The sequence below is a fragment of the Simochromis diagramma genome, unplaced genomic scaffold (assembly GCF_900408965.1).
Source record: "Simochromis diagramma unplaced genomic scaffold, fSimDia1.1 OVJJ01000571.1, whole genome shotgun sequence".
Lineage (NCBI taxonomy): Eukaryota > Metazoa > Chordata > Actinopteri > Cichliformes > Cichlidae > Simochromis > Simochromis diagramma.
The window spans coordinates 710,848-732,116 of record NW_024386885.1 but is presented as its reverse complement, the minus strand read 5'-3'; the positions used below and the strand labels follow the sequence as shown (position 1 = coordinate 732,116).

The 21,269-nt window shown below is 40.6% G+C and overlaps 2 protein-coding genes across 10 annotated transcripts in view; both read right to left on the bottom strand.

Moving 5' to 3' along the window:
- The window catches only part of LOC120734550 (endonuclease V-like), a 90,482-nt gene extending 72,436 nt beyond the window's left edge, over positions 1-18,046 (bottom strand). For 2 of the 7 annotated variants that reach the window (XR_005696032.1, XM_040033396.1), the window contains exons 1-7: positions 17,443-18,015; positions 16,140-16,311; positions 12,139-12,273; positions 10,627-10,666; positions 9,276-9,388; positions 2,051-2,119; positions 1,732-1,860 (exon numbers count right to left, since the gene is read on the bottom strand). Coding sequence is in view for 5 of the 7 variants with exons in the window: in XM_040033396.1 (XP_039889330.1) it covers positions 1,732-1,860; positions 2,051-2,119; positions 9,276-9,388; positions 10,627-10,666; positions 12,139-12,273; positions 16,140-16,311; positions 17,443-17,486 (702 nt within the window). In the remaining 2 variants the exon portion in view is untranslated. Of the gene's footprint in view, positions 1-1,731; positions 1,861-2,050; positions 2,120-9,275; positions 9,389-10,626; positions 10,667-12,138; positions 12,274-16,139; positions 16,312-17,442 lie in introns of all 7 variants that reach the window. The other 5 variants (XR_005696031.1, XM_040033395.1, XM_040033393.1 and 2 more) reach the window with 4 other exon arrangements.
- Positions 18,047-18,493: 447 nt separating this feature from the next.
- anapc11 (APC11 anaphase promoting complex subunit 11 homolog (yeast)) lies at positions 18,494-20,619 on the bottom strand. 3 transcript variants are annotated; one of them, XM_040033400.1, is made up of 3 exons: positions 20,410-20,619; positions 20,205-20,322; positions 18,494-19,135 (listed from the first exon to the last, which is right to left on the bottom strand). In XM_040033400.1, the coding sequence occupies exons 2-3, from the start codon at positions 20,311-20,313 to the stop codon at positions 18,990-18,992; spliced, it is 255 nt and encodes an 84-aa protein (XP_039889334.1). In that variant the 5' UTR covers positions 20,314-20,322; positions 20,410-20,619; the 3' UTR covers positions 18,494-18,989. The 3 variants fall into 3 exon arrangements, with proteins under 3 accessions (XP_039889334.1, XP_039889333.1, XP_039889332.1); XM_040033399.1 differs by having other exon boundaries at positions 20,414-20,619; XM_040033398.1 differs by having other exon boundaries at positions 20,417-20,617.
- Between the last annotated feature and the right edge of the window lie 650 nt (positions 20,620-21,269).

The following is a 21,269-nucleotide window of genomic DNA, read 5'->3' as shown; positions in this document are numbered from 1 at the left end:
CCTCCTCTTCCTCAGGAAAACATTTAGTGGTTGTTTTTGCTATTTTATGTTGTGAGTAAAACTTTTAAGACATTTAAAAAAGCACTTAACTTTCTATCCCAACTTACCCCGTTACCAGTGCCAGCATGCACCGGGCAGGAGGCAGAGTACGATATCGCCGAGCAACAAGAGAAAAGGGACACTAAAAAGTTCATAGTGAACTTAATCGCCACCACTGGGCGACAATTCAGCTCACTTTATTGGGTTGTCTTAAATTTTTGCGGGCTGCAGTTAAACAAAAGGAATCAACAGCACATTGAGCCTCACGCATAAATATTTTTTTATCGGTGGCATTTTCAAAACCAAAACCAATCAGTGCAGAGGGCTCATGGGAAATCAGTAATGTCTATCAGAAAAGAAAAAAACAGTTGAAATCAGGTTAAAAAAAATGTTGATTGTGGACACACCTCCAGCCTCCGTAAACATTTAATCAAAGGTTTGGTTGCCTCATGACAGTGTGACAAAATGCACTCTGGCTTAAGCTGTATTTATGTTTCACTTTAAGGAGTGATGGAAGAACAAAAACAGCGTCTCACCTTTGCAAAGTAAAGGAGGAAGGAAATTGACTAGTGGTGAGGGGAGCACACTTTTATACAAATGTATCATTTTGCATCTATAATTAGCGAAAGACTCAATATTCACAAACCAGGAGGAAACTCTTTAAAATACAAACAAACAAAATGTAACTTAAATAGCAACAGATAACATACCATTTATGCTCAAAACAACTGTAATATTCGTGCCTTTTTATTTTATTTGATTAATTTTGATATCAAGTATGAAAAGTATGTGAAAAAAAAAGTATTTTAACACATCAAAAATTACAATAATAATTAAAAGGAAAATGTTCTCTCTCAGTTAAAATATTTAAATAAATAAATATTTAAAATTTAAATTAAAAAGATAATTGAGTGCATGTTTTAATCTATGAAGGCTTACTTTGTAAGCACAATGCACTCTGTGTCAATGTGGTGAACTGGTGGCACTACAGAGCTGTCATTATGACAGCTGATTTTAGGTTTTTTAAAGTAACCAAAGCATGGTTACATGTCTCTTAGTCGAATAAAAGAGCTTTTACTTGTTGTTGGTCATAGGGAGCGTCTAAAGTAAGTAAAATATCATTGGCCTAATTAAAAAAGTTCACTCTGTTCATCATCCATTCATTTCTGTGCATCTCAAATATAATAGCAAAGTATGAACCATATACTTTCCAACTTTGCGAAGATCCTGTCTGCCTTGCAGTTAAAAATATCTTCAGTGTCACACTATAGCTTTGTTGCACTTGTGTCTGACAGCCGGCATCATCTTATCGTTTGAAACTGTCTGCACAGTTTTCTGCGCCGGGGCTGGAATTCATATAAAAATACAGCCAAAATTGGAACATCCCTAATTTGGCTGCATATATTCTTCTTCTCTCCATTTTTACATGTCTCCCAGGCCCTGCTGCCAATAAAGCACTGCATAGCGTGATGCTCACACCTCCTCGCTTCACAGCAGGACACTGTTACACAAGTGGTGAGCACTGCTCGCTCCCTGAAACAGTGTTCTGCTTCTAAGATGAGAAGTTCAACTTTTGTTTCTACTGTTCACAAAAAAGGCTTCTAGTGTTCCTGCAGCTGCTCTGCTGAACGCTCATGATGGCTCAATGCACTTTTACAGTGCGTGTGTGTGTGTGTGTGCACGTAGGCCCACCTGTCTGATTGGCTCAGGGACCCGGTAGCGGCAGCATGCGTGTGTGAGGCGGACAGCTGTGTCCAGGCTGATCTTGTGGCCCACAGACACGTACACTGGCTTCGAGCTCTTGTCAGAGCTTCGCAGTGCCTGAATTCAAAGACAGAAGTCTGCTGTAACTTTTTAGCATTCATCTCGCTCTCCAGTTGTGATCATCATAAAAAATTTGTTGCGTTTGACTTTCAGCAGCGAGGGTTTTCTTTGAAGTCAGCAGCAACAAGACAACACCTTTGTCAGAGGTATTTGTTTCTATTTTCTGTGCATCTGTCCTTTGCCGCACCTTTCCGAGCACTTTGCCTGAGGCGCCTATGAGTGGGAAGCTGTCTCCTCCTCTTTGCAGAGCAGCTATCTGTGGAGGCAAAGAAACAAAAATCAAAGTCAAAACAGATGTACAGCTTGCCAAAACAAATAGCAGCAAGCTGAAACAAAGTATTAACCTCCTGCAGAGCCTTCACACTCGCGTCACTTTGTCTCTAACCTCTGCGTGGCCCCACTTTGCTGTCCAACTAGAGCTTCAAAATGCTAAAACAGGACCACATCTTTATTCCACTGAAAGGACGGTGGGTTATGACTTTGAAAAAGAAAATCCAGACAGTCTTGTTCCCAGAAAAAAGCACTGCAGAAAAAATATTGTTTTAAATTTTAATCTGGCATAAAAGGGTACAATAATAAAACTCCTAATACAGATTAATGATAATGTAATAACAATGTAATATTTACTTTATTGATCCCCGTGGGGAAATTCCTCTCTGCATTTAACCCATTTACTTAGTGAAGCAGTGGGCAGCCATTGGGCGCCCGGGGAGCGGTGTGTAGGGACGGTACCTTGCTCAGGTATACCTCAGTGCAGCCGTTCAGTGGATTCGAACCCCCGACCTTCCGATCATGGGGCCCCCACGCTACCTACTGAGCTATCCCTGCCCCAAGTAGAACAATTAAATAAACTGTATTTTGAAAAAAAAAATGTTCTTATTATCTTTGTTATCTCATTTTTCACAAGTAAATAAATAAAATCATCAATGAATTCATTTAAAAATGAAGGCAAAGACTTTATTTGGACTTTTTCTCTTTTTGGAAAAATGTCAAAATCTTTTTTCTAAAACTGTGTTTCATCTCAACAAATTCAAATTCATGACATTTTTTAAATATTCCTTATTTTCAATTAACCGCCACATATCTACAGTAGTCTGCAGACTGAGTTTGAGTAAACTAGAGGCCTAAGACCATATTTCAAGTTGTGTTTGAGTTTTGTGAAACGAAAGCATGTGATCGTGCAAAAATATGATTATTATGTATGAGATTCAAAGAGAGAGATTTTGACTCAGCTAGTTACCAATATGTCACTCACCACCAATTGCTAGGAGACGGTCTTCTGTCAGAATCACTTGGATATGCCATCTGTGCAAGCTGTTAAATACAACCTGAAGCAGGACCGTGCAACAGATCGAATTTAGATTTCAACTGCAATGTTGTCTGCCATCAATTATTGAAATAAGATAATCAAGATAAAATGGTTATTGTGCCACAATCTGCTCATTCTTTTCTGTCACCGCTCCAACTTTCATTTCCTTCTGTCGCCCTCCTGCCACTTTGATGGAATATAGTTTCTTTGTTCTCAGTTTGTTTGCTGTCTAAGTTTTGGTTTTCTTTATTCCGGGTTATATTTTAGTTGAAGTTACTGTTTGCATTTATAGAGCTTATGTTTTTTCTTCTATGTGTTTCCCTCTTTTAAGCTGATTCATGTCTCTCTGCTCCCCTGTTCAGTTACTGAGTTACTTCCTTACTGTTTTATTTTGGTAGTTATTTATGTCCCGTGCCTTGTTTATAGTTTCACTTCCTTCCCATCCTTTCCTGATTGCCTTCACCTGTCTCTCCTAACCCAGCTGTTTCCATTGCCTGCATTGATCTTCATATCACTGCCACCCTGTGCCATGTTTACTTTACCAAACAATTCTTTTCAAGCAAACGTTCTGTTAAAAAGACAAGTTTTTGTCTTTTGTTTTTTAAGTTTGGTGACTCAAATATTATTTTCCAAATTCTCTGAGTAATGGTGTTATATAATCACGATTCAATAGTGGCTAAAATACTTGTGATGAGAACATTTGTCCTAACCTAATCTATGTTATAAAGTTTGGACTTAATATTTCAGACACATTAGACAGCAAAAGCAAACATTTGATGTGATCATTCAGGCGTTAGACTCGAAGTGTCACTGAGATATAATGAAACAGCCAGACAGGACATAGAAACAGTCCTTGAGTCTGAAAAACCTTTAAATGTATATTTTTTTCCAACTAAGCTAGTTTTAAACCTAAAGAAAAAGAACTAACTCTAATAAAAGACTAGAAAATTATTGATGTACTAACTGGCTCATCTTTGACGTCTCATGAGAGCCCAGACCAGATGCCTCCATTTTTGATTGAAGGATGCTGGACTCAAAGAAAGATTTTAAATGACCTCTCTCTTTATTTCTGTTAGAGCTAAAGTTTTGTTCTCACAGTCAAAGAGACGGTGCAAAGTCAGATGCAGTGATGCGGGCTGCTGTTGACAGGTGTGCTCTAGGTTATGGGCCAGAGCGATGAAGGGAGTTTAGCCTCCATGATGGATGGAGTGTCTGCTCTACTATGACTGATTACAGCAAGCAGCCAGCAGGGAGACAGGAGGGGCCGCACGGGGCATCCAATCCCAGCTGGGATGAGGCCAATAGTGTGTGTGTGTGTGTGTGTGTGTGTGTGTGTGTGTGTGTGTGTGTGTGTGTGTCTGTGAAAGACAGGGTTTGATTCAAGAATAGGACTGAAGCCAGGGCACCAGAAGTCAGAAACACGGGGTAAGTCATCAATAACACACTAGTTTGAGTTACAGCCAGGCTATCAGCGAGAGAAGAGACAAAGAGAGACAAACAGGGAGAAGGAGATGAAAGCGAGAAAGGGGATAGAGTATGAGAGGAGGACCGATAAACTGGAGGTTAAGGGAGAGAGGAAGAAAGAGAGGAGAGGCGACGAAGACCTGAAGGACTCTGAGCAACACAAAACTTCAACAGAGATAAAATTTTCCAAAAGTGTACTGAGGACAAAAAGGAGGGAAAGAAACAATTTCTACCCTCTCTCATCCTGTCTCTTTTGTCTAAAGCTCGGCTCACACAAAGGCCCACTGCATCACTTCCAGCACAGGGACATCATGTTCAGCTTCAAATAAAAAAACAGCGAGCAGAGAGAGAAGGGCTTTCATGTTCACGGACACTTCAAGGGGACGCATGTGCTTTAATGACGACAGAAGTCAGTCAATACAACCTAATGATTCTCCATCTTAACAAGTTATCCGTTGTTCTTATTCACTGCTAAAGATGAACAAACAGCTGTCTGTTTTCAAGGCCTTTGTTACTTTGCTTTACTGACTATTACTGTATATAAAAGATGAACTTAATCATAGTCACACATTGTATGTGGACTAATGTCTTAAAGCCTCGCATCTGGCATTCTGCCCGTTGTTTTCTTCGGTGACACACTTTTGACAAGAGGCTGGAGGTCTAAAAATCAGCCAATGCTTCCTCGTTCGCTTTATTAGCAAAGTGAATCTATAAGTGCAGCACTGCTCATAACACTGGAATTTCACTCTCCACAACTGGAGTTTAGACGGTGTGTTAGTACAAATCAAGCCATATTAAGCAGATAAGTGCACAAACACGACTGGGATTGAAATTAGATGAGGTGAAGCAAAATGCTATTTTTATACCTAAAATACAATTTAAATAGGTGAGTTACAGAAAAAACACAACTCTATGTGCAATAAAGCTTCAAATATAAAGTTGGCATTTTAACCAGGTACTGTAGGCAGGTGTAGCTTTCTGGTCTGAGTGAAGCCACTGTTTTCACGGCAGCAGAGGGTGACTCCTCCGGTTTAAAGTCTGACTGTATAAAACTGTGAAATTCCCCTCCTGCTCACGTCTATGACTTCAATAAACACTTTACTGATGAGTTTAAGATGTCTTTGATGTAAATTATGGTCGTCGTTGGACTCAAAAAGGATGATAAAGCAAGCTGAGCTTTAGGAAGGTATACCTTGTGATTAACAGCCACCAGTATTTGGTCTCATCCACAAGTTTTCACATTGGCTGGGACTTTACTAACTAACCGCTGATGTCATGTTGGCCATTCCTAACTTTACCATATGATTTTAAGACTGAAGTCTAACTTTTGTATTCAGCCTCAAGAGGTCATTTGATGAACTGCAGTTTTTGGCACTTCCCTGTTTCCGTTTTCAGTCTTGGAGGCTGACATTCGTTTACAGGCTCTTTTCTTTGAATTTTTAAACTGATTTAAATCACTCTTGCAAAATAGTTAATTTTTTTCCCCCCAAGTGATAAATCAGAAGATTGATGAAACTTTTAAATAAGTTATTAAAGCAGAATTCATATAATTTTATGAATCTCTATTAAAAGCAACCAAACTCAGAAAAAATATCCCTGAACAAGTTACATTTAAGTAAAAAAATGGTGAAAATGTTTTGACCTACATACAGGTGTAATACAGGTGTGACCTTTTACATTTTGTACCTGACAAACTTTGGGTGACACAAAGACCACTAATTGCTATCAAGCCCAAAATAAACAGATAAAATTGGAGTGACATTAATATTCTCATCTCAGATGATGCATTGAGTATTTCTTCTTTAGTCACTCACTATGTGTTAACAGACCTCTCTGCATAGAATCATACTTGTCTTTATCCTGTCTTCCTTCTCTCACACCAACCAATCACAGCAGATGGCCCCGCCCCTCCCTGAGCCTGGTTCTGCTGGAGGTTTCTTCCTGTTAAAAGGGAGTTTTTCCTTCCCACTGTCGTCAAAGTGCTTGCTCATAGGGGGTCATATGATTGTTGGGTTTTTCTCTGTATGTATTGCTGTAGGGTCTACCTTACAATGTAAAGCGCCTTGAGGCGACTGTTGTTGTGATTTGGTGCTATATAAATAAAATTGAATTGAATTGAATAGATGTCTACTGTTTCTTAATGAAACTCAAACCTCCATGCAAAAATATATTTGTTTTACAGTGCGTCTTTAAAATTTATGCACATTATAGTTTCTCTGAGCACAGGCTCATCCTGCAACATATTATGTGCATTCGTACATTAACACAATCCCTGTGCTATACAGTGTTTCATTTTCACCTTTCCAGGGAGGCTCCATCTGATAAAGACACACATACACACCTTTACTTTCAAGGTTTGCACATTTAATTGCCGCAACTAAGAGAAACTTCTGTAACCTTGAGAGACACTTCTCAGACTGCATATTGGCTTTCAGAAACTCTGTTTGCTGGAAATGTTGAAAGAAACTCTGACATCTGATCTAATCGAGTATGGCAGCGTATCGCTCGTCAGTGGTACGTGGCGGTGTGCTCGTAGCTCCAGTAATGGCTAATCTTGTTTCAAAAGAGCTAATTTTCTGAAATTTGGTAGGAAGCCTGATATGGCTTGTGTTTCACAGATTACTTCACAGCTAATTTCCCACCAAGCGCTCAAGCGCCAAAGCTGGTGTTCCCTTGAAGCGTCGCAATCGTGTGCGTGCCTGTAGACAAATTAGAAAGAGCCCCAGAGAGTGACAATTACATCAACATGGGCAGGAAGGGACTTCTAAAATTTCACGCTGATCCAAAGCTAATAGCTTGAGCCAAACATGCAGCATGGCCGTGTAATGCCTGTGCTACCTGATCCTGAAAGTAAATGAGCCACATGTATTTGGACACATATTGTTTCAGTAGATAAGTGTGACTGGATGCTCGGGGGTGACCATGATAGGTGTAAACAAAGATCAGATTCCCCCCAGGGGGAAAAGACGGGCGTAATTTTTCTGACGCCAAAGCCACTAACACTAATTCATGAGATGGATACATTGCAGAGAATTGAATTAGCATCTTACACGACTACATGAAGATTGCCGGGGTTGTAATCACACTATGTATCTGATGCTAACTGAGAAGTGGATCAGATGTCTGTCCGCGCCTCTCCAAAACTTTGGAGGACCACTCAGCATTAAAATGCTCATAACTGCAGACCTTTAGATTCTATTTAGAATTTGCATAATGGCTTTTCAGAAGTGACCACACTTAAGCTCAGCTAATTCACTGTCAACTCAGACAAGAAGGCCACAGGGTTCGAGCTTTTTCTGTGAGGAATCTGGAAGTTTCCGAGGAAGATGAAGTCTTAAATAATCTCCTGGAGCTGCATGAGCATGTGAATGTGTGAAGTTCATGTAGGATTCAGACAATGCATTTTTATTGATCTTTTTGATGTATCAGTTTTTGCTTGGTCGGACCGCCTTCTGCTCCTCCCGCCTCAAAAAGGAAATAGCTTTCACAGTTTTCACAGGACTGTGCAGTTCTCTGAAAAATGAAATAAACTCCATGATTCAGTACCAATAACTTCCTATAATTTCTATGGATGGAGTGAAGGTGTACTTACACAGATTCCTGTAAAAACCTCTGACTGCATAAGTTGTTTTACTCAGTTTGCGCTGGTTTTGCTGCAGTTCCTTAGTCTATGCCACATGTAGTTTTCGGTTCATTCCTACTCATTAGTTGCATTAGGTTTGACTTGATGTTGCTTTTCATCCTTATTACATTAAAAAGAGGGAACAGTTTTTTAATATCTTCCTGTGGCTTCACTGGTCTGTCCCTCTTCAGTTCAATTTGGCCTGAAGTGAAATGAAACTGACGCACCTGCTCGTTTCATCAGGTAGATTTAACTTTAAAGTGTTTTGTGTTTTTTCCCTCAGCAGGTCGCTGAGCTGCAGACTGGAACAAAGGGAGCATTTGCATATTAATGAAAACCAGGTTTTGCTGTCCCACAGGTATACTTTGACCAGTGCGCATTTGTCCCAGCTTGATTTGTATTCAAAAAGTCACATTAGCGTTAGCGACACAGCAAGGCCTTGGCTCGCAATAAAAGTCACAGTGAGAACAGTAATGCACGCAAACAAAGCGCACTCTCACACACACACACACGTAGAATTAGAAGTTGTGAGTTTACATGCACACAAAGTGACACTGAAAAACAACTCTGTCCTTTGCTTCGTCCCTCTCTGACATTTCTTTGCTTTTCTCTTTAGATGCAGCGAGCAGAGAAAGCGATTACACTTTGAAAACTTAAATAATTCATCCAGTGACTCCTGTCAACACTGGGAGCTCTTTTACAAGAGAAACATGTGTACACAACTAAAAGAAACATTAAATATGAAGCAGGTTTTCTTCATCTCTTTTACATCAAAGAGCTCTGAAGGCCAAACCGCAGAGTGACGAGGCTCTGCAGCTCGGTGGGAGAAACAGACGTTCAAGTCTTAGACTCGTCATTTTGAAATGGCCTTTTTATAACACTGAAAACCACAATGGATACACAATGCTGTATGACTGGAGACCTGAGCATAACAAAGTGCACACATTGGCTCATCAAACCTACAGAGTTTAAAACAAAGAAGATCTTAAATTAAAAAAAGAGATGATGTTTTCTCACTTGCGACTGATGCTCCTCACTCTTGTTGACTCCTTGCACCTGCAGCAAGTTTTTGGCCACGCCCACACAGGGCAGCCCTGACAGCACTCCCAGGTGACACGCCAAGCCAAACTCTGCAACGATCCAAACAGCGACAATCAAGTCACATCCAAAATTAAACAGCGGGGAGTAAACGTGCTTCAGCGAACTGTGTGATGCAAAGAAACGTTACAACAGAGGGCTTCACGGTGATTCACTCAGGGTTGATTTTATCAGGTGTTACACCCAACAGTCCCTTTAGTGAAAGCCAAAGTTTATACAGCTTGTCCTCAAACCTCGCTAGGCTCACCTTGAACTCAGTATTTTTAACAAGCTCGAGTGGAGCTGAATGCAAATCTGTGAATTAATGATCAGTGAAAATCAGACTGAAATTTTTAGCTGTCTCGTTCTTTGAAGATGCGCTGCTGACGAGTGTCATGCTACGTACGACCCAGAGACCGAACAGCAGCATCGGCATGCACGTCATTTTTTCCATTTTCCTTTCACAGAGATGAGTGTACTCTAACATCCCGAGCCGGCTCATGGAAAACAATCATTGGACATGGGTTATGTGTCACTTCTTTGGCCACACAGACATACAACCGCTGGTCACTTCCCTCCACCCTCGACAGATCTGAATCCCTGCAGCTGTCTCTTATGTCACAAAATTAAGTTCAAGCTGAAGCTGTGTTGTTATAACCAACCAGGGGCGCTCCAGAATATTTTCATAGGGGTGGCCGTGTGGGGGTGGCACACCAAAAACAGGGTTTTCAATTTTATTGCTGTTGTCAAATATAGGTTACTTGAAAAATATGGCAAAAAAAGAGAGAAAAAACTGAATTATATACCTAGTTTATTTCCTGCTATTAGATTTGATATCACTCAAAATATGTACATATGAAAACCAAATAAGATTTTAAAATCCATCCATCCCTTTAAAGATTCTTCCTCACTCTTGTGTTCACGTTTTTTAAAATTATTACCAACACAGAGGTCACAGAGGCGACAGGGGGGCGGGCAGCAAATTTTAAGGGGTGTCCAGTGCCCCTCCTGGCCCCCCTTTGGTGGCGCCTCTGAATCCAGCGTTAATCGCATAGGTCCAGATGGACAAGAAGATGACCTTGAGGGAAAACTGGGCGATGATTGTACAGGTACAGAGAAACTAACAAACACATTATTCATTAAATGTGTGTTTTTAGATTTTTGTTGTTTGTTCGATTTTTTACAGTGAACTGTTAATATTTTTATCAGTGTTATTAAAAGTTTATTACATTATGTTATCTTTAAAGTAAAAACAGAAAATCTAACATCTTTGTTCGGTCAGTCGCCTCACCTCTGTAATGAAAGAGACCATTCCCATCCACAAACACCACCTGCAGAGAGAACACACCTGAAATGAGTTCGACTGCAGGAAGCTCGATATTACTCGCTTTTTCCACAGCAGACTTTTCCACGTGTCTGAGGATTAAAAGCACAGGTGAAATAATAAACAGAGCTACTTCATCAACAGAGGCATTATTAATCTTTTGCTTCTACCTGTGCTATAAATGATATGATCAACTAAAATGTCCAGAGTGAAAGATTTCTGTTGTTATCTGTTGTGTCTATAACCCTGGGATGGCAGAAGATCTTCAAAAGCCGAAGTTAGTAAGAGCTCCTCAAACTGATATTGGAACGCTTCCAGCTCCAACACACCGATGAATTTTTAAAGCCAAAGGTGACTCCGCAGACATATTTCTGCTTGAATCATAAGTCACCAGGAACACTCACTTGAAAGGTTGCAGATAAAGGAAGCAGTGACTGCATCTGTCCAGAGCTAAATGTCACTGGAAGTAAATCTGAGCTTGTGTGTGTGTGTGTGTGCATGAATTTCTAAGTGTGAATGTGTGTGTTTCTGCACACCTGCGTGCACGAGGACGACAGAGGGACAGAGTGGGAGGCGTGTGGGCTGCGACAAACAGAAGCGAGTGGGTGAAGATGAACAAGAGGCGTCGCTTTAGAAAAACAAAAAACCGAGAGGACAAACAGAGGAGCTTCATCGTCGGAGCTGCACTTAATGTGCATGAACGTGATGCGAGGTTTTAAAGCACTTGTCCAAATCCAGTAACGTTAGCAGGTTGTCGGTCTTGTTGGATTCATAAGTAACTTTTTCCACCTCGGAGGATTTATCGGTTATTAAAACATTTCCAGCTCACTGTGCCCTGGAGATGGGAATTATATCACTTCTTCTAGTACTACTACCATAAATATAATAATAATAGTTATCACAATAATAACACTCAGGTCTTACTGAAGAAATTTTAATTACTTAGTTTGCCCAAAATCCTCAGGTTTCTAACCTTATCTGTAGGAATTATGCCAAAACTGCAAACTAAGGTTAACAAGCACAAACTAAAATGTTTTCTTTTCACTGTATTGTGAATATGAACCATCAGCATCAACAAAATAATGGAAAAAGAGTTTGTTTTACTTCCTGGTCAAATAAAAATGCAAAAAGATATATATATTTTCCTTTGTCTGTGTAGCTTTGAGAAGTTAATCTGACAGAAACGAACAGAACCCATTTCAGTAGTCACTAAAACAGGGGTGGGCAACTCCAGGCCTCGAGGGCCGGTGTCCAGCAGGTTTTAGATATCCCCCTGGGTCAACACACCTTAATCACATGATTAGTTCATTACCAGGCCTCTGGAGAACTTCAGGACATGCTGAGGAGGTCATTCAGCCATTGAATCATCTGTGTTGGCTCAAGGACACATCTAAAACCTGCAGGACACCGGCCCTCGAGGCCTGGAGTTGCCCACCCCTGCACTAAGAGGTCATTATTCAAGTTCTAGCAGGTCCAGACCTGAGGAAGGAGTGTGGGCTGGTTCTTCTTCAGCCTCTGCAGAGCCTCCAGGAGGAAAGGAGTTTCTCTGAATGCCAGAAAGCCGGCTATGTAGGGGGCCGTCAGGGTCACCATCTGACTGTCTTCATACAGCACCTGGCAGGAGGGAGCAGAGACCGCTTCATTTCTTATGACTGAATTTTACTACACCGTCGGATTATCACAATATTTCATTTCTCCATTGCAAGCAGCAATCTCCAAAGTCTCCACAGACACCCACACTAACGTCTTCATCACCTTCATTCATCATAAAACCTTTTTTTTGTTTTTTTAATAACCCATCTTTTTTTAAATGTTGTTAGGGGCATGGCTGCTTTGATTGACAGGTGGGCTGACACAGGCCAGTATCTGCCAGGTGTCACTTCTGCTGGCCTAACGAGTGTGTTACTGTTATTAACCTTTAAACCACGTTGGATAATTCTGCAGGATATCCATATTTCAGTCAGTCAGATGACCACAAGTATACAGAGAAGTTCATGGTAGACTCAGTGACTGCGGAGTGCCCAGGTCCTGTGGCTGCACAACAAGCCCAAGCACGATCATCGCCCCTCCATCCCCGTGCTTGCAGTTGTTATGAGGTGTTTGTGCTGATATGTTGTTTGTTTTCCAGATGTGGTGCTGTGCATTATAATCAAACATCTCTACTTTGGTTCTGCAACTCTTGTGGTTTGTTCAGATGCAACTTTGAGGGCTTTTGGAGAGCAGAAGATTTCTCTTGGCAACCATTTGAAAAAAAAATCTTTTTTTTTTAACATAACGTTTGGATGCTAATTGAGGCCTTGAGAATCTGAGATGGAGCTCTTGGGCTTTTGCAGTTTCTCTGACGATTGCATGGTCTGACCTTGGGGTGAATTTGCTGTGACATCCACACCTGGGATGTTTATGGCATTGTGTTAACACACACCTGAATCCTACAGACCAGCAAACCGCCCAAACTTCTGCTTTAACAGAGGTGCTGCATTTGATTAGCAGCATTGGCGCTTCTCAGCCTTTTATGTTCTAAGGAAGCAGTAAGTCTGTACTCAGCTTTTCACAGCACTGCACAGAGTCCTGTGAAAACCTACATTATTGCATGACTGTACATAAATGAGTCAGTCAGGGACACTGTCAGGGTGCTTTGGACAAATGCGTCCACCCTAGTGTATATGTAAGGGTGAGTCCAAAGGCACAGACAAGCTGTACAAGATAATCACCAACATCGCCCATCTGGCACAAAATGAAACATCTGCTCCCTGTTGATTAAAGGCTGTGAGTATATTCTGAACATCTGACAATTTATTTCATTTAAGTGACCTGGTCAATTAAGTGGACACAGTTACAGTTTAACTGTATAAACTCCTAAAATTTTGGTGTACATCTAATTTTTAATCTCATCCTCGGGAGGCCTGTAGTGCAGAGCGAGTTCAACAGCAGGATATCTACTCATTGTCTGACAACCAGAAGAGGCCACATGAACTTGTAATGAGTCAGCCCATATTTTCTAAATCCCGTTCAAATTAAACGGGGATCACCAATCAAGAAGGTGGAGAGGTCTCAGAAGAATACACAACTATAAGGCTCAACACATACGAGCCAAGCAAGAGCAACAACATTGTTTCTCCATGCTCCATGAAAGTTAGCTTACAGGAAGAGGATCTAAACTAGTTTTTAATAGGAGACTGAACTCAAGGGCTGCACCGGCACAAGATAAATGAGGGTTATTTTGAACTGTGAATCATACAAAGATACTTATGTGTCCATGAATACAAATCTGGAGCAGAAAAGAGCCCCTTTGTTTATGTAAAACACTATCAATATTGCCTAATTAACAGTCTTAGTATTGCCATGCAGACTACATTTTGATTAGAACCACAGCGGGTTGTAAAATCAGCACAATATATACTGTAAACAGCCTTTCCCATGTTGGCAGGATCCATGTATGTACCTCCCTCGCTGTCCTGTCTATTTTAAGCAGCATCGCCGCAGGTAAACATGTCAGCCATGATCTCCTTCCGAGTATCCTGTGAGGTACCAGCAGGGTCCAGGAGACCCTCTGAGACCTTATGCAGATTACAGGTGCACAAGCTGTCGCAACTCTCTGACCAGCATATAAAATCCTGTTCTGCTCACAGCGAAGAGATGTGCTCACATCTCGAATGATGTAACATCTAAGAGCATCACGTGTTATCGAGGCTGTTATCGGGCATGAGCTACAAATAAAACACACAAAAGCTGTCCGCCGAGTCGAGCTCGCAGAGGCTCACAGCAGAAACGTTTCTGAATACCTGCCTTTTCATCTGGCTTTAGAAATGCCGAACACCTTTCGGGATATGTCATTGTCACATTGTCGACTGCCGTGACCTTCATCTCCTCACAGGCATATTTATTCAGTGAGAAACAATAAAATTATGCAACTTTTGCTTTTTTTCTGTGTGACTTGCAGCAGCAGTGAGCACACTGTGGAACGTGGAACTAGCATTCTTTTGAGCCCCAAATAGCCTCAGGTGGCAATGTTGAAGTAAATTGAAAACAAGCAGGGAACATAATCACATTATTGAACAACATTTCTGAACACATTTCATTAGCCTCACTGGGTCCATGTATCAACAATGTATGGTGACATATGTCATTAATTATAATTGGAAGTTGCCAGCAGGCCTGTTAATGCACAGATAAATAACTGCGAGGAGCAGTGCTGGTGAAAGGCTGCTGGGAAAGTAAATGAAATGAAAAGCCGGACTGGGAAGGTCACTTTGAGGAGCTCTGTTGCATATTAACACTTTCACTGCCAGACTACTGTTTTCAATTTATGTGTATATTTTAAAAATAAGCACATTAGGGACACAGGCTACATGCAGGATGACGTTCACGCACAGCTTTCCTGTGTGTTTACAATTCTATTTTACTTTAAATCAGATCATAATTTACAAAATCAGAGATCACGCTGCATTAAAGAAAAATTAAAAGGAGCGGCTGAGTGCATGAACTCATCAGGAAAGATTTTATTCAGGTTATAAATGAAATGAAAGGTTATTGTCTTCTTCTATACAACTGGATCAGAAGCTACATCTATGCATGAAGTTTAATTATATTTAACATTGTAATTACTTGACATAAACGTATATATTTATCAAAATGTTTTTCTCAAGGCCAAGAAATAAAAAGTTTTGTCTTGGAAAAAAGAAAGCCAACAGAAGAAAGCAGCAGCTCTGAGGAAAACAAATATGCGCTCCTCGGGGTTTGCATTCTAATATGCCTAAAATAACGTTGTTGGCATATGACTGTTCATAAGCCCCACAGGCAGGAGCTCACAGGAGAAGTTATCAAAAGGTGAGGGTAAAACATTTAAAATCACTTCAGCGGCTCCCTAGAACATACCGACAGCCCCGGCGAGAGCAAGAATAATTTCTTCCTCATGCCGCCAGCTTTCAGGAGTCATAAAAAAAGCTGTGACTTCAAGGCGAGGAAGCAAGAGGAGAAAAACACCCATAAGGACTTTGTATTCAGTGCCCAAACAAAGTAAATGCGACTACTTTAAAGGTTAACAGCTGGCCTTGTGCAATATTCCAGCTGCACGTATTACAAAGCCTTCAAAGGCCAAGCATTTTTATAAGGATAGCATTTTGTATCGTCATGTGTTTCCTTTTCATTAAAGGTGTCACTGGTGGAAAAAAATGCAGCCTGTGGAATTCAATTTCTGATCCTCAGCCTTCTCCACGAAGCACTGCTGCTGTTCCCACCTGTCACCACTAGAGGTCAGAAAAGCTTAGATGTTTTTAACTCAAGTGTTTATTGAACTTTCTCACAAATTGAAAAATAGAAATTAAATTTTAATTTACATATATGAGTTTTAATCTGTAATCTTTTATTCATCTTAAACAAACAAAAACATATAAAGGGGGTTAGGGTTATAAAATAACACTAATGTTTTATGAAATATGATATATTTGGCATTACAGGGTTATTTTATCTCTGTAGCTCACCTGCAGATCTGGGTAGCTGAGTACCACAAGCTGGGCACAGGCATTGACGTCATCCCCTTTGATGAAGGAGAGGTCCACCCCACCAACTCGCTCCAGACCTGAAAAGTCTGGGCTCCTCTGCCAGTCCTCTGTGTCGTCCTCCAGCACCTGCTGCCTCAGACGTGCCTGCTCACTGCATCGGGAAACAAATATATAAACACACTCGCTGGCAATTACTTCATGAAAAAATATGAGGCCGGCATGTAAAGTCTATAGCAGACAAAAGGGGCTGTTAACAGCAACAAATCTGAAAATCTCACAGTGGCTTCATGAACCCAGGTGGTTCGACTCCTGCTGTGGTTTGTAGAACTGCAACTAATTTAATTATTCAAAACAAGGGCTTATCTCGACAGCTTTCAAAACCAGTGACATTCACATCATGAATTTTTAATAATGTCTAAAAGAAGAATCAGTCAGCTGATTGTATTGTACTGTTGAAATGTAAATATCTGTAAATGCTGTAATTGCGTCTCTCTGCAGGACAGCAGGAGCTCCACACGCTCACATTAATCAGAGACATCAGGACATGATACAGACTAACATGATGATATCGCTGGTCTTGTCTTTACAAACAAGTAAATCAATGAAAGGCTGATGAGGTGTGGAGGTGGCTCAGCTCCAAGAGCTGCCTGTGTCGTGCCAAAGTAGTTGGCCCTGACAGAAATTGCATCCCCTGCACAGCAGCATCTGTCAGCACAGTCGCTGCTTTTTCCTGACAAACGACATTTTTACAAACTGTAAGACAGGTGCTACAACCATTTATTGTCAAACAATTACTGCTGCTCTAATGTAGGATGAACAAACACTGAGTTCTTAAAGATACAGAGACACAGAGAGAAAAGAAGAATATAAACAGGAAATAAATACAATCATGATGAAATTAAATAATGGTAATGAAAATACTGAAAATATATATTTTTAAAGAATAGAGACCTCTGGTATTTTAAGATATCATCACTCTTGAAGCTGAATTTTTATCATTTTAGGATCCCAAAACATGGATGAGGTCGTTATAACTGTATCCTTGCGTTAAACGATTATAAGTAAAGCCTAATATGATTACACTCTACGGCACTGGTGCTGTTTTGGTATTTCACCATCCACTGAAGCTGAATTCTTCTGGATGGGACACTTTGGAAAACTTTGAAGATAAAGAATCAGCAGCGTTTGGAGCAAAACGAGTCTAATGGACTTAACTGCAGAATAAAAACTGGGTCGTATTTGAGGTGTGCTGTGAGTAGCTGAGACAGAACAGCACTCTGACCTTTCCCACTGCTGGAGCAGATCTTCTGCGGGAGAAGCGGACATCTGTCAGCCTGCTAATGAAGACACGACCAGCTGTGAAATTACTGTTTTTAAGAAAAGAAAACCCCAACTGACAGCAGCAGGGAGCAGGCTGTTTACTTCCGTACTGCTGACGCGACTTTGAGGGCGGGGTCACTGGGATTATCCCGGTAAATGCTGCCACCTAGTGGTTTAAACTGTTAACTACATCAGGTTTCTGCTCACACCGCATGCAGCAGGATGTGTTAAGGTCCGAAATATGGCTCCTCATGTGGCAGTTCAGAGGTTCCCTGTTCGGCTGTCTTCCTGTACCTTCTCCACATACTTGAGACTGCAGGTTTGCAGTTGGACTCGCAATAGCTTCTGTTTCCTAACTGAACAGATTAATATCCCTGAAGTTAAAAGTGATTTTGCCTTTTACCACCTGTGCAGGACGCCGTGCAGGATGGTCATGGACTGAGGTTATTACAGTTAACTGCAATTAAAATAGAAACTAAAACCAGCTGAAACTAAAAATGATGACTACATGACATGTTCACGTCCTCCACAAAATGTGGTATTTGAAAAATTTTCTCTAGTTACTACGTGAAACTAAACTTAAAAAAAAAAAAACAGGACAAAAGCTAAAATATAAAACTAAATTACTTTAGCCAGGTGAGAATATGGAGCAAATCTAGAATGACTGACTGTAATTTTTCAGTACAAACATTTTATTAATCATTGATGAAAAAAATATATGGGCTCTTAAATGAGGGGTGAAATAAAAAGCACTGGAAGGAACGGTCAGTACAAATCATTACACAGTGATCATGTTGGACCTTTGTTCTTGATAAAACAACTGGATCCGGATGGGAGTCATCTCCCACCGCAGCACAGCAGAGGTCACTGAATAGTTTGATGAGGATGAAAATGATGTGAATCATCTGCTACGGCCTTCATTGTCCCCAGATCTAAGCTCATCTACAGGAAACATGTGTCCAACCCCAGTGTGTCAGTAAATAAGAGGATATGTTCTGGAAGAATGGTCTATATGGCTCCATTAGATGTGCAGAATTAGAAAATAACTGTTAAAGAGCACTGAAGTTATTTAAGTTATTTAAGACCTTACTTAAACAATTTATGTTAGTTTGTGGAGACATTCAAGAGTTAAGGGATAAATTGAATAGAAGATATTTAAGTAGCATTGTTTTGATAACCTTGTAAATTTCTTGTCCATTTTTATCCAGACAGGTTCTGAAATATGAAAAGCTACACAAACAAACCAACAAGAAACAATACATCAGTGTGGAGCTGCCATGAAATCAAAGTCATAAACGTCACGATCCAAGGAAATAATCAGCCAGACCTCCAAGACAGACTCAATACAACGCATGTTTTTTTTCTTATTTAATTTAATCACAAATCCACTACAGTAAAACCTATTCAGCGTGTGTTCTGCATTAGTAGAAGTACCAACACAGATTTATTTACAGTCTACATAAAAGTCTGCGAGCCTTTCGTCTCCGTGGCAGCGACGCCTCCACAGGTTCACTCCTTGAACTTCCACTCCTGCCGGCACATGGGGCACTGCTGCTGGACCTGCTGTGAGTTCAGCCACTTCAGGATGCAGTGCATGTGGAAACAGTGGGAGCACTGACCCCAGACCAGCGGGCAGTCATCCCCAGGCACTTTGCCTGCAAAACAAACAAACAACAACAACAAAAACACACATTAGAGAGACTGGGCAGGATTTTGCATTCAGTTGCTGATTAGCAGGTATCCTCTTGTAATACTAAAAGAGGATACAAGTGTTTCCCCACACAGACCACTTAAGTATATTTAAGAACTCATTTCATCCATTTGTGTGAACAGTACCATCCCCGATCAATTTAGGAATTTGCTCTTATTTTGAAAGTTCAGTTGCTGTTAATCAGCTACCTGTGACCTTTCCCGTGTTGCCTTTTCTCCAGTGAGTGGCTCACAGGCCTAGCTGCTGTTGTGGCGGTCTTCAATATCAACCTAAAGAACCTACGGGCAATACTACAAGATACTGCAGCTGGAGTTGATCTCCAAGATGGGTCACTGGAGCGGCCATCAATCCATTTTCCACCACCGTCTCCTGACTAAAGTGCTCATCCTGTCTGTAAGGCTGAGCCCAGACAACACAAGAAGCTAATTTCACCCACAAATATCCAAAATCAATTTCTTTCAGTCGCCTCTCAGTGACACCTTTTCCTTCATGCTACCGTGTCAACAGCGTCTGTGCTGTTAACAACCAGGAAGGTTCCTCTCCTCTTTAGTCCAGAGGATGTGGTGACCATGTGCTCCAAAAGACAATTTCAATTCATCTGACCTATGAACAGGTTTTCTACTTCCCCTCAGTTCATTTTGAATGAGCCCAGAGATGTTGATCATCATCATCATCGTTGATCATGTTCACATACAGTTTGCTCTTTCGATATTCTGAGGCATTGCAATTTTATCTTGAGGAACATTTTTCTAAAATTGTTCCACAGCTTGTAGAAGCGTTTTTTTGTAGAGTGGTGATTTTTTTGCCCGTCTCTGCCATCGTTCTCACTACTTAGTTTGTATAAACAGGAGGGCCAGGATAAATTTGGCATATTGTCGGTCGGATAATACATAAAGCGTTATATGTATTAGAAGCAAACCCACCAAAGAACAATCTTGTTTTGTTTTGTTATGTTTGCATCTTTAATGCAGCCACTCGTTACTTAGTGCTATGTTATTAGCTCTGATACTCACAGTCAGGACAGCAGCCGTTAAAGGCCATCCTGCAGATCCCACAGTTGTCATCGTTGGCCACCCAGAGCCAGGAGGCAACCCCGTTCCACTGTTTGATTTTCACCTTCATCCTGCGGATCTGACCGGAGCAGCTAATGCTAGCACGATGGCTAATGTTGACACACGATCTCTGAATATTAATGTTCAGCAACACGTCCTTACTTACTTACATTAAGGCAGCGACCACCGTCTCCTTCAGGTATCTCACACTCGTTAGGTTAGCAAAAAACAAATCATTTAGCGCTGGTTTGATCGACGTCTATAACATAAAAGTGATGTTTTAGCAACCCGGGCAAAAATCGTTTCTTCTTCTTCTGCTGAAAGACCGCCAGGCTGTATCCTGGGATGGGACATGCTGCCCTCTACAGTCAGTTTGGGGGAAAACCTCAAAATAAGAGCACCAAAGATCTGTTTTTGAAGAGAACAATCCTCACATCACCAGGTAAGTAACACAAAGGAGCTCCTGCCAGATCTGAAAAGGTGATGGTGTCATTCTAATGTTTACAACTGCTTATTTTTTTTTTTGACAAACATACTTATTTTAATGAACCTTTATTCTATCATTGAACATTTGAGGCAATCTGATATTTTCTATAATATAAGAAATAATAACAATTATTTTTTTAAGGGGCTAAACAGAATTGAAATTGAAAGATTTGCAGGATGAACACTTGTACAACAATAAATCTGTAATGTGCACATAAAAGCAGCACATTTGGAAATTAATAAATAAATCCTTATTGTTAATGTTTAAAACAACTAGTTTTCGCGGCAACATCAAAACAGACAAGAGCATTAATATGAAAATATAAAGATACAAACAGTGAGGTAATATATGCAAAATAATAGTGGATGATGATTATAATATACAGTGCAAAAAAATGAAGAATGAGAGGGACAGGGGTTAATGCACTTTTAGTTCTCGGGGTAGGGGCTTATTGCGGTAGAATAGGAGAAGAAGAGGGGGGATGTATTTGACTGCCTGTTTGAAGAAGCTGTTTTGTAATTTGTAATCTGTGAGTTCTG